The sequence below is a fragment of the Lepidochelys kempii genome, chromosome 1 (assembly GCF_965140265.1).
Source record: "Lepidochelys kempii isolate rLepKem1 chromosome 1, rLepKem1.hap2, whole genome shotgun sequence".
Classification (NCBI taxonomy): Eukaryota; Metazoa; Chordata; order Testudines; family Cheloniidae; genus Lepidochelys; species Lepidochelys kempii.
Genome location: NC_133256.1, coordinates 61,083,469 through 61,105,405, shown reverse-complemented (window position 1 = coordinate 61,105,405; position 21,937 = coordinate 61,083,469). Strand labels below are relative to the sequence as shown.

Below are 21,937 nucleotides of genomic sequence, written 5' to 3'. Positions count from 1 at the left end.
GGCTTGGGGGGATTTTGTGGGGAAAGACGTTTCCAAATGGGCTCTTTCCTGGTTATATTAATTTGTTAGATGCTTGGTGGTGGCAGCAATAAAGTCCAGGGACAAAAGGTAAAATAGTTCGTACCTTGGGGAACTTTTAACCTAAGCTGGTAAAAATAAGCTTAGGGGGTTTTTCATGCAGGTCCCCACATCTGTACCCTAGAGTTCAGAGTGGGGAAGGAACCTTGACAACCTCTATAACTGTAACTCAAAGAGGAAAGATGCATGACCTAATATAAAATGCTGGCTTCCTACCGAAGGTATTAGATCTTGCCCAGGAGATCCTTTGCAACCAGATGAGCCATTGTGAAACAAAGGACAAAGACTTTGTTAATTGTATTCCTATACCCAACCCCACATGAAGAGGAGACCTATGCATGAATTTATCCCATCATCTTGAACTCAGTCTGAGAGGAAGTGAATAAAAATTCTTGACAAGAAGAAACTGGGTCTCTATGCTGCTTGACATTGGAGCGTGAAAGATTTCTAAGCATAAGCAAGGGATCCCCAGCAGCTGGGCTGGTCCTAGTCTGGGCTGGCCCTAGTGGACACAAAGCTTGCATATTACAGCAGCTTCTATTGCCTTTTGGAATCAAAGACTATAACTGTGTGTGTGTGTGTGGTTACTTGCTTTAACCTTGTAAATAACTCACTTTTTCTTATTTAATAAATCTTTCATTATTTTATTATAGGATTGGCTACAAGTGTTATCTTTCCTGTAAGAGCTAAAGTGCAATTGACCTGGGATAAGTGACCAGTCCTTTGGAATTGGGAGTAGCCAGAATACTGTTGTGATTTTTGGTGTAAGTGACCATCTATCAACAAGGCAAGCTTGCTTGAGTGGCAAGATAGATTGGAGTACCCAAGGGAATGATCTATGGCTCCATGTTAAGGCAGTTGTAGTGCCCAAGGAGTTAACACTTGAGGCTTAGTTGTTGAAATCTAAGTACAGAACTCTTCAACCAATTCTGGGTGTGTGCCCTGCTTAAACAGTCTACCCTGAAGGTGGTACTCATGCCCTTGAACCACTCCAGACAGCATGACACAGGAGCGCCAACTTTTCCCTTTGAAAATAACATTCAAGTTAATTTTTTTTACCTCAGATCAGATAGCACATATTTGCATATGCTATTTGATCAGCTCTTCAGATAAATAATCATTAAACTCAGCTGCAACCACTCAGGATGCACTCAATAAGCCCCCTATCTATACCTCTGTTTCTGCTGTAAAAGTGGTTTTAAACATCCATTTCTTTCATAGTTCTTCCTAAAGGGTTCAACATTAAAAACACATCTTAATTAACTAAATTGTGCCCCAACTAATGAATACCAGCCAGGCAAAACCATTAGCAGTAACCAATTTTTTTCAACATACGAATTTCCATACTGGATTGGACTCCTAGTCCTGCCAGTCCAGTATCCGGTCTCCAATCTCCCCTTGGTAGGAAAGCAAAATTGGTTTGGTTTTCCAACAAGGGTGAAACAATAATGTTCATGAGTGTAACATGTGCAATAAAAATGCCAGTGTAAATGTAGCTTTACACATGTGATTAGGCTGTTCAATATTGGACCACAGATTTGTCAGGTGACTCTACATTCCTTAACCAGGACTATATGCAACAATAAGCTTTATGGCATGTTGCATCCCTTGAAAAATTAGCAGGAGAAAACAGCACACAATAAGACTCCAGAAGAATCATTCCAATACAACATGCTACAAAATTACACTGACATTGTCAGTCTCATTCATTTAGAGACAGTTGCTTTTCCAGTAGATTCTTGTTCTACATATTGGAGCAGTACAGAATGTGGTCTATTATCTCAGTGCACCTATGCCTTCAGTGTATTAGCTTTCCGCTCCCTATAAGAATTCATACTTAATTGTGCTTCACCAAAAGGAGCAGAGTCAGCATCCAAAAAGCATTCCTCATTCTTATGCATGACACAGTGTAATGGAGACATGAAATGAGATAGTAATATAACCCAAGTTGCTTTCTAGGTCCCAAGTTTACCATAGCTCTGTAAGGTTTTAACATGACAGCTTATATTTTGTTAAAGAAGACTACATAGATTTCAGCAGTTTACCATGTGTTATCGCTCTATGAATGGGATAAAGGAAAGGCCCATGGAGGGCCCTTGATTTTCACACAAAAATAAGAGCTCCATTAAGGTACTTGCAATGTATTAATACTTGGCCTCTATAAATCCCTCAGTTCTTTAAGTATGGGTAAAAATTCAGCTGAACTGCATATAAAGACGTGCAAAATATTTGAAGTTGTTATTTTCATAAAAAAAGAAGAAAACTGTATTTGAATTAAGCCAGGTATACCATTTAGATCAATTATTAGTGCCAAAATAGTTGAGATAATTTGTACGCAATTTAAACCTTGGGCTTTAATACTTTGTGAAATTATAAATCATACTGAGCTGACAGCTGTTGCTGTTTTCCAAAAAGAATGGTTTACAATGGTTGTCAATGTATTAACTGGAGCCTTCTTCAAGATCTTCCTTTTTAGCCTGTGATGAACCCTACATCCCAAGGGAGCATCAGCTTGCAGAGAGCAGTGGGGTATTAATTTGTTTTACATTTTTAAAAAATCCACAACATTTGTCTCCCACAACCAAGAAAGGAGGTAAAAGCACTTGGTCAACGAGCTGATACGAAGCTGCATTTTGCTGGAAAGATTTATACTTTGTTCTTTAAAAGTGCACTGAGTTTCCATGATTCCATGATTTTTTTCTTCAAAGAAGCCAAGCAGAAGGTTTCATATTTTAAATTGGATACCCTGTGTCTTTCTTGTCACAATTTTATGGGGAAAAATGAACAGCTGTATCTTTGATGTGCTATTTTTTCCCTTCAAGAATGTATTAAACTGAGTATATGGTTGGCATAACAAAATGTTCAATTTAGATCATTTGAAGATAAGTGGATTATGGTGGATGAAAACCTTAGATGGGGGTATCCTTTGACAGGGATTTTAGTGTTTTTATCTATCTATCTATCTATCTGCTACTTCATGGAATCTGATCTGTTCCGAAAGCAAGTATTTGCTCTCCAGAACTATGCTGAGAACTACATTACTGGCAGGTAGCTGTATCCAGAAAAGGGATGAACTCCCAGATTCAGGAAATCATCCCATCTGTCCCTTCAATTTGATGGTAGAATATCATGGAACATTTGACAGCTCCCTCCTTCTGGAGGAGTCACTGAAGATTTTTTTCTCTATACTTAATTTAAACCAATTTTGAGTTCTAGAGATTTGCATAAACCATGATTTGACCCAATTTGTTTCATTGCTGCTTTGCCTCCCCACATCACATCAAACTCTGTACCAAATAACCTTTAAAATAAAGTGGTCACCCTTTAATACTGGAGTGCAGACTATGTACTCCATTCTCTTCAAAAATGGATAGCAGGATCCAAACCCTCCAATGGAGGAGTTTACAATCTCAGACCCTGATCCTGAAAAGATTTTTGCATGTGCTTGACTGTATGTACTTTATGTAGTAATGCAATTGGCTTTAATGGGACAACTCATATATGCTTAAATTTAAGCACATATTTAAGTCTTTGTAAGATCAGAGTCTAAAGTTTCAATCCTGCAAGTGGAGTCCTCTCCCAATCCTGATTTGTGCTTGTAGGATTCCGGGCTCCCCTCCCTGCTGATTTTTTTTTAAGTGGTCACTTTAAATTCCTTCCCATGATGCATCATTGCATTTTTTACTCATCCTTGTTTTATTTGCTCTTCTCTTCTCTCTAATTTCTAGTTGGAAACAGAAAGCCATTCTTTGTCATTTTTAGACAGTAGAAGGCAGGCTATTGTAGCTTGGGGTTTTATTTACATGATGGCCTCTAAAGTAGTAAGGTTTCAGAGTAGCAGCCGTGTTAGTCTGTATCCGCAAAAAGAAAAAGGAGGACCTGTGGCACCTTAGAGACTAACACATTTATTTGAGCATAAGCTTTTGTGAGCTACAGTATTGTGGCTTTGTTTAGCTGATTCTTATAAAAAGAAGCAAGGATAAACACAATAGCACAGATTGCTGCATACAGCCATAATAGAATATGAAGTGATCTATACGTAGATTCAAACTACTTATGTTTTGTAACAGAAGCATGTATTGTGTAGGGTACTACATTATGGTGGATTGGCTCTGATGGCAAAGTTCTACTCCCACTGAAGTCATTGTCAAAATTTTCAGCAATTGGGCAGACAGACGTTCTTGTAGTTAGGACCCTGGACTAGAAGTCAGAAGACCTGGGTTCAGGTCCTTGCTTGGCCACAGGTTTCCTGTAGCATCTTGAAATATACATTTAGTCTGTGCCTCTGTTCCCCCATCTGCAAAGTGGGGGTTGTAATACTTCCTCTCTCCACCCTTTGTCAATCTTACCTCCTGAGACCCTCCCCAAAGAGCTAAACATCTGTCTCTTTCTATGTCGTTGGTGGGCTCAGTTGGCTTGGGATTTCTTAGCACAACTGTGACATGGATAGTTTCAGTGGGGATGGCCCTTATATTGCAAAGACTTCTATCCATGGTTAACCAGGATTGTTCACATGTATAAATGTTAAACATGTATTCAAGTCTGTAGGATTGGGCTATATGTGCTGGAAACAGACATCAGAAGACAATCACCATGGTTACTCAAAGTTGCTATTTATCATTTAAGCTAGCATCGGTTTTCGCTACATTTGCCAGTTCACTTAACCCTATGTGCCTTTCTGCAATGTTTAATCCCTTTGCAGGATTTCCTTTTCAGCAAATTATCCTTTTAACAATTGCACTGGCCCTTAATGGGCAATTTCTGCTGTGGTTCATTTAAATATAAGGGACTAGTACAAATATTTTTGGACCACTCAGTGATACCATTATGCAGAACTGTAGTCACATTCATTTTTTATTAATGCGTGAATACAGTTTGGTACCTAATATTGAATATTTAATGGATTACAGCAAAATTCCATGATTTTTTTCTTCAAAGAAGCCAAGCAGAAGGTTTCATATTTTAAATTGGATACACTGTCTTTCTTGTCACAATTTTATGGGGAAAAATGAACAGCTGTATCTTTGATGTGCTATTTTTTCCCTTCAAGAATGTATTAAAAATGTTTACAACATTTCCAAACATCTTTCATTTAGAGTCTTTTGAAAATCTCTTTAAACCTTCATTTATTTTTGTTCTAAACTTAGGGAAGCAGTGAAAAAGTCTTGCATTCAAGGCAATCTAGTTCTGCAGTAAAGGCAGCTGTCATTTTTTATTTTGATAAGACTGCTTATATCAGGATTTTTTTCTCAAAAGCTATTGTAGAACTTATAGTAATCATCCTGGCAGACTGCCCATCAGACTAAACAGAACACTAAAAGAATAATATCTGGGGAGTAGACAGCTACATTAAAAACAAAACAAAAAAACTTTATTGATTTAAACTGTAGGATTTTGAAAGATGCTTTTGCTACTCACCCAGCTGTCACCACCAAAACGATCCATATTTTCAAAATGTCCAGATTGGTGAATGCCGCTTGGTTGACTTTTGCTTTGTAGTCTATCCAGAAAAGCATTATTTACCCTTAAAAACAAGGGGGAAATGAACATTAATAATAGCAGCTTGTTAAGAGGTTGACAGACTTTGAAATTCAATATTATATAAATTCTGTGAATGACTTTTGGTGCTTAAAAGTCATCTGTGAACCCCTTTGCTTAGTTAAAACTAGGACTGCCAATTAATTGCAGTTAACTCATGTGATTAACTAAAAAAATTAATCGCAATTAAACAAATTAATCACAATCACACTGTTAAACAATAGAATACCAATTGAAATTTTATTAAATATTTTGGATGTTTTTCTACATTTTCAAATATATCGATTTCAGTTACAACACAGAATACAAAGTGTACAGTGCTCACTTTATATTATTTTTGATTACAAATACTTGCACTGTAAAAATAATAAAAAGAAATTGTACTTTTCATTTCACTTCATACAAGTACTGCAGTGCAATCTCTTTGTGATGAAAGTTGTTTTATTTTATACATAATTCTACATTTGTAAGTTCAATGTAAAACTTTAGAAACTACAAGTCCAATCAGTCCTACTTCCTTTTCAGGCAATCGCTCAGACGAACAAGTTTGTTTACATTTGCAGAAGATAAAGCTGCCCACTTCTTGTTCACAATGTCACCTGAAAATGAGAACACGTGTTCTCATGGCACTGTTGTAGCCAGCATCGCAAGATATTTACATGTCAGATGCGCTAAAGATTCATATGTCCCTTCGTGCTTCTAGCACCATTTCAGAGGACATGCGTCCATACTGATGACGGGTTCTGCTCGATAATGGTCCAAGCAGTGCAGTCCGATGCATGTTCATTTTCATCATCTGGTCAGATGCCACCAGCAGAAGGTTGATTTACTTTTTTGGTGGTTCGGGTTCTGTAGTTTCCACATCAGAGCGTTGCTCTTTTCAGACTTCTGAAAGCATGTTCCACACCTAATCCCTCTCAGATTTTGGAAGGCACTTCAGATTCTTAAATCTTGGGTCAAGGGACGTATCTATCTTTAGAAATTTCACATTGGTACCTTTGCATTTTGTCAAATCAGCTGTGAAAGTGTTCTTAAAATGAACAACGTGTGCTGGGTCATCGGCCGAGACTGCTATAACATGAAATATATGGCAGAATGCAGGTAAAACCGAGCAGATGTACAATTCTTCCCCAAGTTCAGTCACAAATTTAGTTAACGCGTTCTTTTAACGAGCGTCATCAGCATGGATGCATGTCCTCTGGAATGGTGGTAGAAGCACGAAGGGACATATGAATCTTTAGCGCATCTGACACGTAAATGTCTTGCGATGCCGGCTACAACAGTGTCATCTGAACGCCTGTTCTCACTTTCAAGTGACATTGTAATTAAGAAGTGGGCAGCATTATCTCGTGTAAATGTAAACAAACTTGTTTCTCTTAGTGATTGGCTGAACAAGAAGTAGGACCAAGTGGGCTTGTAGGTTCTAAAGTTTTGCATTGTTTTGGTTTTGAGTGCAGTTCTGTAACAAAAAGGTAAATTTATAACTTGCACTTTCATAATAAAGAGATTGCACTACAGTACTTGTATGAAGTGAATTAAAAATACAATTTCTATCACTTTTACAGTGCAAGTATTTGTAATAAAAAATAAATATAAAGTGAGCACTGTACACTTTGTATTCCGTGTCGTAATTGAAATCAATATATTTGAAAATGTACACACTTCACCAGTCATAAGAATGGCCATACTGGGTCAGACCAAAGATCCATCCAGCCCAGTATCCTGTCTGCCGACAGTGGCCTATGCCAGATGCCCCAGAGGGAGTGAACCTAACAGGAAATGATCAAGTGATCTCTCTCCTGCCATCCATCTCCACCCTCTGACAAACAGGCTAGGGGACACCATGCCTTACGCATCCTGGCTAATAGCCATTAATGGACCTAACCTCCATGAATTTATCTAGTTCTCTTTTAAACCCTGTTATAGTTCTAGCCTTCAAAACCTCCAGATGAAGCCTCACCAATGTCAAATAGAGGGGAACAGTCACATCTCTCGATCTGCTGGCAAAGCCCCTACTTATACATCCCAAAATGCCATTGGCCTTCTTGGCAAAAATGGCACACTGCTGACTCATATCCAGCTTCTCGTCCACTGTCACCCCTAGGTCCTTTTCCGCAGAACTGCTGCCTAGCCATTCGGTCCCTAGTCTGTAGCGGTGCATTGGGTTCTTCCGTCCTAAGTGCAGGACCCTGCACTTATCCTTATTGAACCTCATCAGATTTCTTTTGGCCCAATCCTCCAATTTGTCTAGGTCCCTCTGTATCCTATCCCTGCCCTCCAGTGTATCTACCACTCCTCCTAGTTTAGTATCATCCGCAAATTTGCTGAGAGTGCAATCCACACCATCCTCCAGATCATTTATGAAGATATTGAACAAAACCGGCCCCAGGACCGACCCCTCAGGCACTCCACTTGACACCGGCTGCCAACTAGACATGGAGCCATTGATCACTACCCGTTGAACCTGACAATCTAGCCAGCTTTCTACCCACCTTATAGTCCATTCATCCAGCCCATACTTCTTTAACTTGCTGACGAGAATACTGTGGGAGACCGTGTCAAAAGGTTTGCTAAAGTCAAGAAACAATACATCCACTGCTTTCCCTTCATCCACAGAACCAGTAATCTCATCATAGAAGGCGATTAGATTAGTCAGGCATGACCTTCCCTTGGTGAATCCATGCTGACTGTTCCTGATCACTTTCCTCTCATGTAAGTGCTTCAGCACTGATTCTTTAAGGACCTGCTCCATGATTTTTCCGGGGACTGAGGTGAGGCTGACTGGTAAATAAAAGTAAATAACTTTTCCTTATTCACTTCGTCCACACCACTCATGATTTTATATACCTCTATCATATCCCCCACTAGGTCTCCTTTTTTCAAAGCTGAAAAGTCCTAGCTTCTTTAATCTCTCCTTATATGGGACCCGTTCCAAATCCCTAATCATTTTAGTTGCCCTTTTCTGAACCTTTTCTAATGCCAGTATATCTTTTTTGAGATAAGGGGACCACATCTGTATGCAGTATTCAAGATGTGGGCGTACCATAGATTTATATAAGGGCAATAAGATATTCTCCCTCTTATTCTCTATCCCTTTTTTAATGATTCCTAACATCCTGTTTGCTTTTTTGACTGCCGCTGCACATTGCATGGATGTCTTCAGAGAACTATCCATGATGACTCCAAGATCTCTTTCCTGATTAGTTGTAGATAAATTAGCCCCCCCATCATATTGTCTGTATAGTTGGGGTTATTTTTCCAATGTGCATTACTTTACATTTATCCACATTAAAATTTCATTTGTCATTTTGTTGCCCAATCACTTCGTTTTGTGAGATCTTTTTGAAGTTCTTCACAGTCTGCTTTGGTCTTAACTATCTTGAGCAGTTTAGTATCGTCTGCAAACTTTGCCACCTCACTGGTTTACCCCTTCCTCCAGATCATTTATAAATAAGTTGAATAGGATTGGTCCTAAGACTGACCCTTTGGGAACACTAGTTACTCCTCTCCATTCTGAAAATTTACCATTTATTCCTACCCTTTGTTCCCTGTCTTTTAACCAGTTCTCAATCCATGAAAGGATCTTCTTTCTTATCCCATGACAACTTAATTTACATAAGAGCCTTTGGTGAAGGACCTTGTCAAAGGCTTTCTGGAAATCTAAATACACTATGTCTACTGGTTCCCCCTTGTCCACATGTTTTTGACCCCTTCAAAGAACTCTAATAGATTAGTAAGACATGATTTCCCTTTACAGAAACCATGTTGACTTTTGCCCAACAATTTATGTTCTTCTATATGTAGGACAATTTTATTCTTTACTATTGTTTCAACTAATTTGCCCGGTACTGACGTTAGACTTACCGGTCTGTAATTGCCGAGATCACCTCTAGAGCCCTTTTTAAATATTGGCGTTACATTAGCTATTTTCCAGTCACTGGGTACAGAAGCTGATTTAAAGGACAAGTTACAAACTACAATTAATAGTTCCGCAATTTCACATTTGGAATTTTTTCAAAACTCTTGTGTGAATGCCATCTGGTCCCGGTGACTTGTTACTGTTAAGTTTATCAATTAATTCCAAAACCTCCTCTAGTGACACTTCAATCTGTGACAATTCCGCAGATTTGTCACCTACAAAGGACGGCTCAGGTTTGGGAATCTCCCTAACAGTCTCAGCCGTGAAGACTGAAGCAAAGAATTCATGCTAAGGCATTTACCATGACTGAGAAGATAAGGTAGGCATAGTGACATGCACAGTTCTCTGAAATTCTGGGCTTTAGGATATAATAATCAGATTGCCCTCCAAATGCATTCCAAAAGATCCATTGTGACTTCACACAAATAGGTAAGTAACAAAACCCATTTTTGAAAAAAAGTTACTGCACTCGTGCACAACTGTGTAGAAATGGATTATAAAGGAGTTGTGACAATGGGTGTCAATGGCTTGTCCGAGTGCAAGGTTGATGCTGAAGATGTTACTTGGAGCAATCTCATTGCAATGGTTCCCTAAAGCACAAGATAGCAGTTTCGTGAAGCCGTCTACACAGGAATTCAATGTAAGCCATTTCTTCTGTTTTTTTCCCCCATCAATTATACCTCCTCTGTTCATTCTGATGCACTTTTGTTCTTTCTTGCTCTTCTTGCTCTCGTCTCAGTTCCAATAATTCACCCTGGGAACAATAAAAGAGAAACCCAAAAACTATTTTTTAAAAAATTAACAGTTATTCAGAAGATAAACCCAATTAATTACACAATATATTCACCTTAACTAGTGCACTATTTAATTTGCCAAACGTTTACTTAAATTTTAGTTCCTCTGGGAAGTAAGTTTTATTTACAATACCCAATTGCATCCAAAAAAGGTACTACATTTCCTCTTCAGCCTTCCACTGGACAGAAGCGCGTGCACCCTCTTGCAAAAGAAGCTGGGGGTTCTGACAGCTAAACTCAGATCTAGGTGGATCTGCCAGAGGCAGGTGTCATCCAGATGGAAGGTCTTTACCTCCACCCTTTGTGGTGGTTCCAAAGACCACTGCTGCCTCCTGATGCAAGTCTGCAGTGATATGTGACACTATGCCATGAAGGAGGAAACAAGCTTTGGAGGGCCCTGCAGCCCTGCCTCAGCCCCACCCTCTCCCACTGAATGGCTCTGCCTTCCCGCTGACCTACTGTGGAGGAGCTTCCAAATGGTTTATCAGCCATGGGAGGGTGCCATAGAGCATGCTCTCCTCCCTTCTGTCCCTCCCTTTGCCCTGATCCACAGGTTTTGCTTCTCTTCTGCTTGCAGAAGTGGAGGGGAGAACAGGACCCTTTACAACATAGCTCTAAGTTTTGAAACTACCTCTGTCCAGTGTTACTGGGACAGAGTTTGGGGGAATTTTATTTATGTACATTTCTTTGTTACTTAATTGCACACTATTATTTTTGGAGCCACATTTATGCTGTTTTCCATAGAAGTGGCCTTGCTGAGCCTTTCTGAAGTCAGGCCTCTTGTTATTAAGAATACCTGGCTTTAAGAGAATCCATAGTGACTGCTTTACACTATGTAAATATGCTCATTCAGTTTATTTTTATCTTGCTGTATTGTCTGTGGATACTTGTTTATATCAAATTGAATATCGTTCTAGAGCTGGATCCTGCTACCCTTAAAAGTAATCCTAAATTATGCAAACTACTGCCAGTTATGTCATAGGGGCTGTTCCCATGAGTATGGCTTACTCAGAAAAGGGTTGCATAATTGATTTTTTTTTAAATGTAGCATTTAAAGTGTTACTCAAACACATGTGAGGAAATTCCGACCAAGACAGCATTAAATTTATGCAGAACTGGTGATGCAGGATGGTTTGAACAGTCTGAAGATGTTCTGGGAGTTCCAGATCCTTTCAGGACCTATGCGGTCGTATATTTTGGTGCCCACGTAGCTAGAATAGAAAAGGGATGCAGTACAGCCATAGTAAGATGATGTGTAGACTCACTATCTTCCCTTCCAGCATCACACTGTGGTGCTGTACTGGGCCCCAAGGTTTCCTGACAGCTATCCCTATATCTCCTTGTCACCTAAGTATCCCCTTTGGTGTTTATCAGCTCCTGGAACATGGGACTGAGCCTCTGGAGACCTACCATATGGACTAAAACAACAACCACTGCAGAGCCTCCAGATACCACTTCCCAGTCTGCTTAGAGTTCGGAGTGGGGGCGGAATAGACTGGAAATGCCTGTAAATGCCAACTGACAGGGTGATTTATCGACAGTTTGCTGGGCCAATGAGAAGCCAGGACAGCCCAGTTGCTTCAATTGGAAGGGACAGACTGACTCAGAGACAGACTAGTGTCTCCAGAGGACAAGGAATTTTCACTTTTGGAGCCTTTGAGTTTGGAGCCGAGAGATAAAATAGCCTAGGGAGTCACGGCTCATCTCCCAGTCCCCACAAAGGGAGACATTGAACTTCTGCAGGATCTAACGTGCACTGGGCAGTTCCAACATTGCTGAGGTGAGTGTCCAGGAAGAGAACCAACCCAGCTCCATCTACTAAGAACCATCGAAGACCTCCACAGGATGCTAGCCAGGGGGCCAGCTGAGGACCCTTTCCCAATCAGCAGTGAAAATACTGTAGGAGAACCCCTTTTGTTTTCTTTAAGCTAACCAACATTTGAAGCACTGCTACACCCAGCTCTGGACTCACACTCTTTCCACCTAGCTGGAAAGGTGCCAGGGAAGGAGCTGGGGGTGTGGTACAGTTGTGAATGGTTGTATTAATGTTTTAGCATTTATTGGTTAACCTTATCACTTTCTTTCTTTAGAGCTTCTGTTTCCTGTCCCCAATAAAGCCCCCCTTTATTATACTGTTATTTTGGGATGTAGCATTTCATTTGTTGGCGTTTGTATTATTGTCATTTGTTTCTTGTGCACTAGATCATACTCCTTATTAAGGAGTAGTTGTATTAGTTATTTTCCCAAGGGACAGCACCCTAGTGTCCTGAGCACATAAGAGTCACCTTGGGTGGAGGCACCAGGCATTGCAACAGAGAACCCAGGACCCAACCCATATGACGACTGGGGAGAAGCCACTACGACTAGCTAATACCAGCTGCAGTTGTTGGAAGGAAGCACACAATGGGTGACCATTGTTGTTCCTACTTCCTTGCATTTTACACCTTTTAAGGTTACAATGGTGTGGCCCCATGGTTTTGTTTATAAATCAGCGTAGTGAGCTGGGCCATGCCATGCATGTTTAATCGTTTAGCTCTGATTCATGCAACACCAAGTATCAGCCAGGTGTCCTGGTGATTGCTAATGCTAACCAAAGGAACATCAGTTCCATGTAACTTGTTCTGAAGTGGCTGGGTCAGTACCTTTCCATGTTATGCAACATGCCATCTCTGCCAGCTGAATTACTGATAAGCTAGGGATCTCACGCCATTACAGGTACAGTCAACAGGAACTGAAACTACCAACTTTTGCCACTGAAAGGGGTCCCAAGGGAAAATGGACCTATCCTGCATATTTGCCATAGTAATGGAACACCAATAAAGGTGGAATGTGAATTAAAATGATGAATTTTATAGAAAGGTTCAGTAACTAAAAATGAACTACAGAATTAAATAAATACCAATTTAAGTTGAACATTAATAAAAGCTTTGCAGTAAATATAATCAAATCAATAACTGGATAATGTGTTGTGTATCACTGTTTGTCTAGCCCTAAAAGAAAATCAAGATTAAGAAATAAAAAAGCCAAGCTTCATTTTCACTTTTAAAATAACTGTTCAACCTGAAAATTAAAATCCAGTATCTGATTTTCTAATGTTTGACTTTTAATGGCATTCATTAGATTTCTGCAATAGCTGTACCTTCTGAAATATACTGCAAGTACGTAATACTGTGTTCAAAGTGCCCTAGAAAACATTTTAAATCTAGCAATATATATTAAAACCTATTTCCCCCAAAAAATTAACTGACAAAAACCTATAAATTTAATAGCTATATTGCACTAGAAGGTGCACACAAAAACAGAATTTACAATTACATTAATAAAATATTAGCTTGAAGTGGAAGTGAGTTAACATAAATCTGAGGGACAATTATTAGAGCTTTTAAAATATGTACACTTTAGAGTAGGTTTACAAATACCTACTGGACAGATTAATGTACTAATAGCAGCTATTGAGGCAAGGAGTACTTTGGTACTATGTATTAAAACAAACATTTTGCACTCAGCCCATACTCACTCTCTCTGTGTGTGAGTGAGAGAGAACAGTAAAAAGCATAAAAATCAGAAATTTAGTTAAAGAGAGATTTACCTTAGATGTGACTGTGGCCCCAACTCTACAATGACCTCCACACCGGGATGCCCTGGGCCAAGCTCTATGAAGGGTTGGGGCCTATGCTAGTTTTAAATGAAAAACTATTTCTTTATGGCACAGTGTACAATGCCATAGTTATTTATAACATACATACACATAGCATTTGAAATTTCATAACGGTTTTATTTAGGAGAAAAAATATTTGTTGGTAACTGGACATAAGAGAAAAGGTGCATGCTATGATGGGAAACAAAAGCTACATACATTTCTTTTATTAAATGAAGGCATATTTCTTGAAGGACCCGTATGTCCAATTACTGTAACAGAAGGAGTGTGTATAAGAGGTAGTGATAGGATTTAATGTTTAGAGAAGAAACTGGAAGTCAGTAGACCAGTGGTTCCCAAACTCGTTCCACGGCTTGTGCAGGGAAAGCCCCTGGCGGGCCGGGCCGGTTTGCTTACCTACTGCGTCCACAGGTTTGGCCGATCACAGCTTCCAGTGGCCGTGGTTCATTGCTCCAGGCCACTGGGAGCTGCTGGAAGTGGCAGCCGCTATGTCCCTCGGCCCGCGCCGCTTCCAGTGGCTCCCATTCTAAGCCTACATTTCCATCATTCTATGATTTTAAGACTTGGTTCTAAACACAACTGAGGGGAGACTGTGTGTGAAGAATTAGTTCTCTATTCAGAATCGCCTTCAGAATGGCCCCATGTTAGTGAGAACTTCTGTGTAAAGGAGAGGGAAAAAAACTATTATAACCTTTCATAACTGTTGTTCCTCGAGATGCATTGCACATGTCCATTCCAGTCTTGGTGTGCATGCACCCCATTTACACAGTCACCATAAATTCTCCTCTCAGTAGTTCCCGCTGGGGTAGCTTGAGCACCCTCTGCTGCCGCATGCTGGCAGTGCCAATACAAAGGGCCCAATTGACGCCAAGTCCCCTCAGTTCCTTCTTTCCAGAAAGCTCCAATGTACAGGGGTAGGCGGGCGGGTCATGGAATGGACGTGTGCAACACATCTCGAAGAACAACTGTTATGGAAGGTTAGTAACCATTTTTTTCTTCAAGTGATTGCACATGTGCATTCCACTCGTGGTGACTCCAAGACGGTAATATAGGTGGATGGATCGGCACTCAGATAATGGCCTCATTGAGAGGTAGGACCACTCTGGAAGGACCTACTGGGGTGTATGGATTCTTTTACTTCCTCCACCTGTATGCCCAGGCTTCAGGCAACCCTCTAACATTTCGTGGAGTCATAAGGGAGAGGCAAAACACACAATGCTGAGACTGCCTCATCAGGGGAAGGGGGGTCCTGCTGAGCCAGGTCTTGATATCAGTACCAGAGTCAGAAACCTGTGCTTCCTGGTGGGTAGGTGCTGCACATCTCTCTGAGGCCACTGAATAGGAGTGCCCAGAATATGGGGGAAAACCCCCACTAATTCCAAAAAGGCCACTGCACAGGCATAGGCCCCCAGTGAGCTCCGTGGCCAACCACTTGATGGTACTTCTGTGGTAGGGTAATGGTATCTCGAGGAGGGGTGGCTCCAAGAGCAGATGTAGTAGGACCCAATCTCTGATTTGGAGGAAGTCTACCCTCCTTCCCCTGATCATGGAGGTGCAGTTCCAGACAGTGCCAGTGACCAGTGCAGAGGTGAAGAGTTGTGCAGAGTTGTGCAAAGCATTGCAGGTTTTCCCTTTGATGGTACCAAAGGAAGAGCCATCAGAGGTGCATTTTTAATAAATACTATTTGGAATTGTATGATCATGGGAGACTAGCTTCCCATATATAGATTGGAGAACAAGTGCTACTAAAAATGGTAGGGCCCAGATTTTCCTGGATAACAGATTCCTTCACCAAACAGTCACCAAGAACCAAGAAGAAGTGATGCCATTTTAGATTTAGGATTGGTGAGTAGTGAGGACTTCACATAAGAACTGGTTGTAGGGGACAACCTTGGTTTAAATAATCATAAGCTAACTCAGTTTAAAAAAACAGATCTGCAACTTGATTCCTTGATTTCAAAAGGGAAAACTAAAAAATAGGGAATTAGTTAGGGAAGTGGACTGGACTGAAGAATTCAAGGATCTGAATGTGGAGGCAACTTGGAATTACTTCAAGTCAAAGTTGCAGAAGCTATCTGAACCCTGCATCCCAAACAAGGAGGAAAAATTCATAGGGAAGTGTTGCAGACCAAACTGGATGAACAAGCATCTCAAACAGATTATTAAGAGAAAGCAGAATGCCTACAAGGAATTGAAGATGGGATGGATCAGCAAGGAAAGCTACCTCTTAGCGGTCAGAAAGTGTCGGGATAAAGTGAGAACTGCCAAAAGCCAAGCAGAGCTGGACCTTGCAAAGGAAATTAAAACCAGTAGCAAAAGGTACTGTAGCCATAGATATAAAAAGAAAAGCAGGAAAGAAACAGTTAAGCTAAACACTGAAGATGGGGTAGAGATCAAGGATAATCTAGGCATGGCCCAACACCTAAACAAATACTTTGTTTTTAATAAGGGTAATGAGGAGATTAGGGGAGTGGCAGGGTGGTTAATGGAAATGAGGATATGGAAGTAGGAATTATCATACACGAGGCAGAAGTCGAACTCCAATAGCTTAATGGTACCAAATTTTATAGGGCCGGATAATCTCCATCCCGGAATATTAAAGGCACTGGCATATGGAATTGCAAGACCAATAGCAAGAATTTTCAATGAACATCTAAACTCTGAGATCATACCCTATGCCTGCAGAATTGCTAATATACTACCTATTTTTAAGAAAAATAAAAAAAAGTGACCCGGGAAACCACAGGCCTGTTAGTTTGACCTCAATTGTATGCAAGGTCTCGGAACAAATTTTGAAAGAGAAAGTAGTTAAGGACAGAGGTAAATGGCAATTGGGACAAAATAGAAAAGTTTTACAAAAGGTAGATCGTGCCAGACCAACCTGATCATTTTTCTTGAGAAGGTAACTGATTTATTAGACAAAGGAAACACAGTAGATCTAATCTACCTGGATTTCAGTAAGGCACTGGATAAAGTTCGAAATGGGAAATTATTAGTTAAAGTGGAAAAGATGGGGATTAATATGAGAATTGAAAGGTGGATAAGGAACTGGTTCAAGAGGAGACTACAACGGGTCATACTGAAAGGTTAACTGTCAGACTGCAGGGAGCTTACTAGTGGAGTTCCTCAGGGACTGGTCCCTCTTGGGACCAATCTTAAATAAGATTTTCAATGACCTTGGCATAAAGTGGGAATGTACTAATAAAATTTGTGGATGACACAAAGTTGGGAGGTATTGCCAATATGGAGGAGGATCAGAATATTATATGAGAAGATTTCAACGACCTCAAAAACTGGAGTAATAAGGAAATGGGATGAAATTTAATAGAGCAAGAATTTTTGCTATGAGGATTTATCAGTTGGAAATGAGAGGAGGAGAAAGACCTGGATGTATTGATTAATCACAAGATGACTATGAGCCACCAATGTGATGTGACTGTGAAAAAGGCTAATGCAGTCCTAGGATGCATCAGGTGAGGTATTTCCAGGAGAGACAGGGAAGCATTAGTACCATTATACAAGGCACTAGTAAGACCTCACCTGGAATACTGCGTGCAATTCTGGTCTCCCATGTTTAAGAAAGATGAATTCAAACTGGGACAGGTGCAGAGAACAGCTACTAAAATGATCCAAGGAATGAGTCTCCTCTCATAAGGTAGGTTTTCCAAAGAGCTTGGCTTGTTTAGCCCTACCAAACGAAGGCTGAGGGGAGACATGGTTGCTCTCTATAAATAGAGCAGAGGGATAAATATCAGGCAGGGAGAGGAGTTATTTAAGTTAAGAGCTAATGTGGACACAAGAACAAATGGATATAAACTGGCCATCAACAAGTTTAGGCTTAAAATTAGACAAAGGTTTCTAACCATCAGAGGAGTGAGGTTCTGGCACAGCCTTCAAAGGGGAGCAGTTGGGGGAAAAAACCTAACTGGCTTCAAGACTGAGCTTAAGTTTATGGAGGGGATGGTATGATAGAAGGCCTACAATGGCATTTGGCCCATGTGAGGCTGCTAGTAGCAAATATCTCCAACAGCAGAAGACGGGACACTAGATCCGAGTTACTTCAGATAATTCTTTTCCAGGTGTCTGGCTGGTGGGTCTTGCCCACATGCTCAGGGTCCAACTGATCGCCATATTTGGAGTCAGGAAGGAGTTTTCCCCTGGGTCACACTGGCAAAGACTCTGGGTCAGGGTGGGAGGTGTTCACCTTTCTCTGCAGCATGATGCACAGGTCACTTGCAAGTTTAAATTAGAGTAAATGGTGGACTGTCTATAACTTGAAGTCTTTTAACCATGATTTGAGGACTTTAGTAACTCAGCCAGAGGTTAGGGGTCTATTACAGGAGTGGGGGTGGGGGAAGGTATTGTGGCCTGCAACATGCAGAAAGTCAGACTAGATGATCACAATGGTCCCTTCTGGCCTTAAAGTCTATAAGTCTACATGGGACTCGCGCAGTGCTGAGCACTGTGGCGATCCTGCTGGCTCCCCTATGTCTGCGAGCACCGATAGGACTGACTCTTGAAATGCTGGCGATACCGGCTCTGTCAGGGTTAGAAGCTACCTGACAGCCACAAATGCCTCTGGCATGGTCGGTACCAAGACAGTGTTGGTACAGAGTGGTACCACAGATGTGGAAGGTGCTCCTTCTGGTTCCGGACTTGACAGTTCCAAAGTCTACGGGTCTGGCTTTTGCGGTGCTGAAGCAAAGGAATGCTTGGGCTTAGACCGCACTCGACTCTGATCCACGTGCCTAACAGACTTTGATGCCGAGGAATCACCCCCTTTTAGCTGTCTGCTTCTTATGTTTTTTCTTAGGTACTGGGGATGGTGAGCAGTACAACAGGAGGCACAAAATCCAAATGTAACAGCTCTGAGGCACTTGGTCCGGACTCAGAGTCTGACTGACCTGGCTCAGATGGAAGTCTCAAGGCCACCTCCATGAGTAGAAACTTTAATCTGGTGATAATCTTTGTGCGTGCAAGGCTTAAGGTCTCTGAAAATTTGGCGATGCTCCCCGTATGAGCTTCCACCAAACACTTTAAGCAACTTGAGAGTGAGTGGCTCAGGGTCATAACCTTATTGCAGGCAATGTATAGCTTGACCAAGGCATCCCTCGGCACCAGGAACTGACCAAAACCCTCAGGTGGGGTGAAACCTACCCGACTGTACTAAAACACTAATAACCAGAATAATGCTAAACTATTTACAATAGAGTACAAAAGTACACAGTCCACTGAGAACACTTTCAAAAGCAAGATGAGCCATTCCAGTGACCATTACGGGCAATAAGAAGAAACTGAGGGGGCTCAGGGTTACCTAGGCCCTTTATACAGCAGCAGAAGGCGCTCAAGCCACCCTAACGGGTACCACTGAGGGGGAAATTTCTAGCAACTGTGTGCACACCAAGAGCGGAATGCAAATTAGGCTCCTTAGAATACTAAACTGGGCACCATCAGCTAAAAGGTGTTATGCAGTTTAAATGCAGGGAAAAAGCTAACTAATAGTTCAGAGCCAACTAGCTGTAAGCTTTGTAGATGCTTCAAACCATATCTGAACTTTGCAGCTTTGCCTATTTGACTGCCTCAAATTGGGCTGAAGTACTTTTCCTGAGGAGAGCCGGTGCTCATATGCCACAGTAATGAGTATGTTTTTTTAAACTGGTTACACAGCACAGTACATAAACATTATACACAAACTGTTAACATATTATAATTACCTTCCTCCGTTGTTCTGCCTTCATTTCCTGTAGTCTTCTGTTTTCATCCTCCTGGAGGCTTTGCTTATAAGTGTGGCTTCTAGTCTATTGCACAACAGAGCATAAAAACAATATATTGACAGAAGATCCCACTCTCAATCTTTATAAAATCAAACATAAAACTAGTTGGAGATTTCTGATTACTTAGGGATAGATTCATCTAAGTTTAAAAACCAGACATGAGGCTCTTTTGTGAAAAATCCACCATTTCCAAGTTAGTTTATATACACCTTTCTTAATACAACTGCTAGGGTGGTTTGTTCTCCAGAGAGACCCTGCCTGCAGTGTTCTATGGTTCAGACACCTCTGGGGGATTTGTTTGAATGGGAAAAGTCTATGAACTAGATCTGAAATCATTAACAAGTGGCCTGATTCTGCAACCCTTACTTATGAGTAAGGATGCATGTTTGCTTGTCATTTGCAGTTATTGGGGGGTGTCAAATATAAAGGGAAGGGAAAACACCTTTAAAAACCTTCCTGGCCAGAGAAAAAACCCTTTCACCTGTAAAGGGTTAAGAAGCTAGGATAACCTCGCTGGCACCTGACCAAAATGACCAATGAGGAGACAAGATACTTTCAAAAGCTGGGGGGGAGGGAGAAACCAAGCCTCTCTCTCTGTCTGTGTGATGCTTTTGCCAGGGACAGAACAGGAATGGAGTCTTCGAACTTAGTAAGTAATCTAGCTAGATATGCATTAGATTCTGATTCCTTTAAATGGCTGAGAAAGTAAGCTGTGCTGAATGGAATGTAGATTCCTGGTTTTGTGTCTTTTTGGAACTTAAGGTTTTGCCTAGAGGGATTCTCTATGTTTTGAATCTGATTACCCTGTAAGGTATTTACCATCCTGATTTTACAGAGGTGATTCTTTTTACTTTTTCTTCTATTAAAATTCTTCTTTTAAGAATCTGAATGCTTTTTTCATTGTTCTTAAGATCCAAGGGTTTGGGTCTGTGTTCACCTATGCAAATTGGTGAGGATTTTTATCAAACCTTCCCCAGAAAAGGGGGTGTAACGTTTGGGAGGATTTTGGGGGGAAAAGACATTTCCAAACGGGCTCTTTCCCAATTATATCCCTGTTAGACATTTGGTGGTGGCAGCAAAAGTCCAAGAGCAAAAAGGTAAAATAGTTTGTACCTTGGGGAAGTTTTAACCTAAGCTGGTAAAAGTAAGCTTAGGAGGTTTTCATGCAGGTCCCCACATCTATACCTGAGAGTTCAGAGTGGAGAAGGAACCTTGATGGGGCGGGATGTACTACTCTTACCTTGAGAAAGGACTGTACCTTCCTTTGTGCGTATATCATACTTAGCACATTAATAACGTTAAAACTCACTCAGTTTAGTACAAAAAGTTGTGGTGGCCATCATGGAACTTTACTTCAATAAAGGCTTTGATATAATTCTACACAAGATTCTTAAAGGAATTTGATAAATGTGAACCAAATGAAGCTACTGAATGATGGGTACATAGTTTGCTATAAAGGCTGAATGGAGACAGCAATTATTAATGGTTCAGTCTCAAGCTGGAGGAGCTGTTAGATGTGTCCAGGGAGATTCATTCTAGGTCCAATATTATTTATTACTTTCAGTAATGACTTGAGCAGTTGTGTGGAGAATATATTAATCAAGTTGGAGAACAATAAAAATCTAGACAGGATTGTTAACACTTTGGAAGACTGGATTAAAATGGATTATGATCTTAATTGATTAAATGTGAGGGGGGAGGAAGAGAAGCCACCAATAAAAAGAGGACAGTCCCTAAAAAGAAACTGAATTTGTCTACTTCCAGTAGGAAGGGATAAATATACACAAATATCACTGGGTACACTAGATAGTAGCACCACAGAAAGGCTCTGGGGAATTTAAACTGTTTTTAGTAAGAACTGCATGTCCTTTTCTAGTACATGCAACCACTGAGAATCTTAACTTAATGTTAAAAATTAGAATTTAGAGTGACAAATTTTACCTAACCCTTTTCCCAGAAAAAAAATATACAAATTTGGCAACATGGAAACATTTGGGGAATTTGTGTCAGTTTTGCTGAATTGTTCTTGTAACAAATTCCAAAAAGGTCAAAATGTTTTGATTCTAAAGGACTTCTTGTTTTGAAATTTTTCAAATTTCATTTAAAAGAATATTAATCACTCAAAAATTACATCCACATTGAATGAAACATTTCATTTGACCTGAAATGAATATTT

The 21,937-nt window shown here is 40.5% G+C and overlaps 1 protein-coding gene across 5 annotated transcripts in view; it reads right to left on the bottom strand.

The window, feature by feature from the left end:
• Nucleotides 1-21,937, bottom strand: part of EPSTI1 (epithelial stromal interaction 1) — an 81,203-nt gene that overhangs the window by 4,938 nt on the left and 54,328 nt on the right. For 3 of the 5 annotated variants that reach the window (XM_073345481.1, XM_073345463.1, XM_073345500.1), the window contains 3 exons: nucleotides 19,702-19,785; nucleotides 10,216-10,289; nucleotides 5,497-5,602 (listed from right to left, as the gene is read on the bottom strand). In XM_073345481.1, coding sequence (XP_073201582.1) covers nucleotides 5,497-5,602; nucleotides 10,216-10,289; nucleotides 19,702-19,785 — 264 coding nt within the window. Of the gene's footprint in view, nucleotides 1-5,496; nucleotides 5,603-8,306; nucleotides 8,398-9,535; nucleotides 9,567-10,215; nucleotides 10,290-19,701; nucleotides 19,786-21,937 lie in introns of those variants that run through there. The other 2 variants (XM_073345473.1, XM_073345490.1) reach the window with 2 other exon arrangements.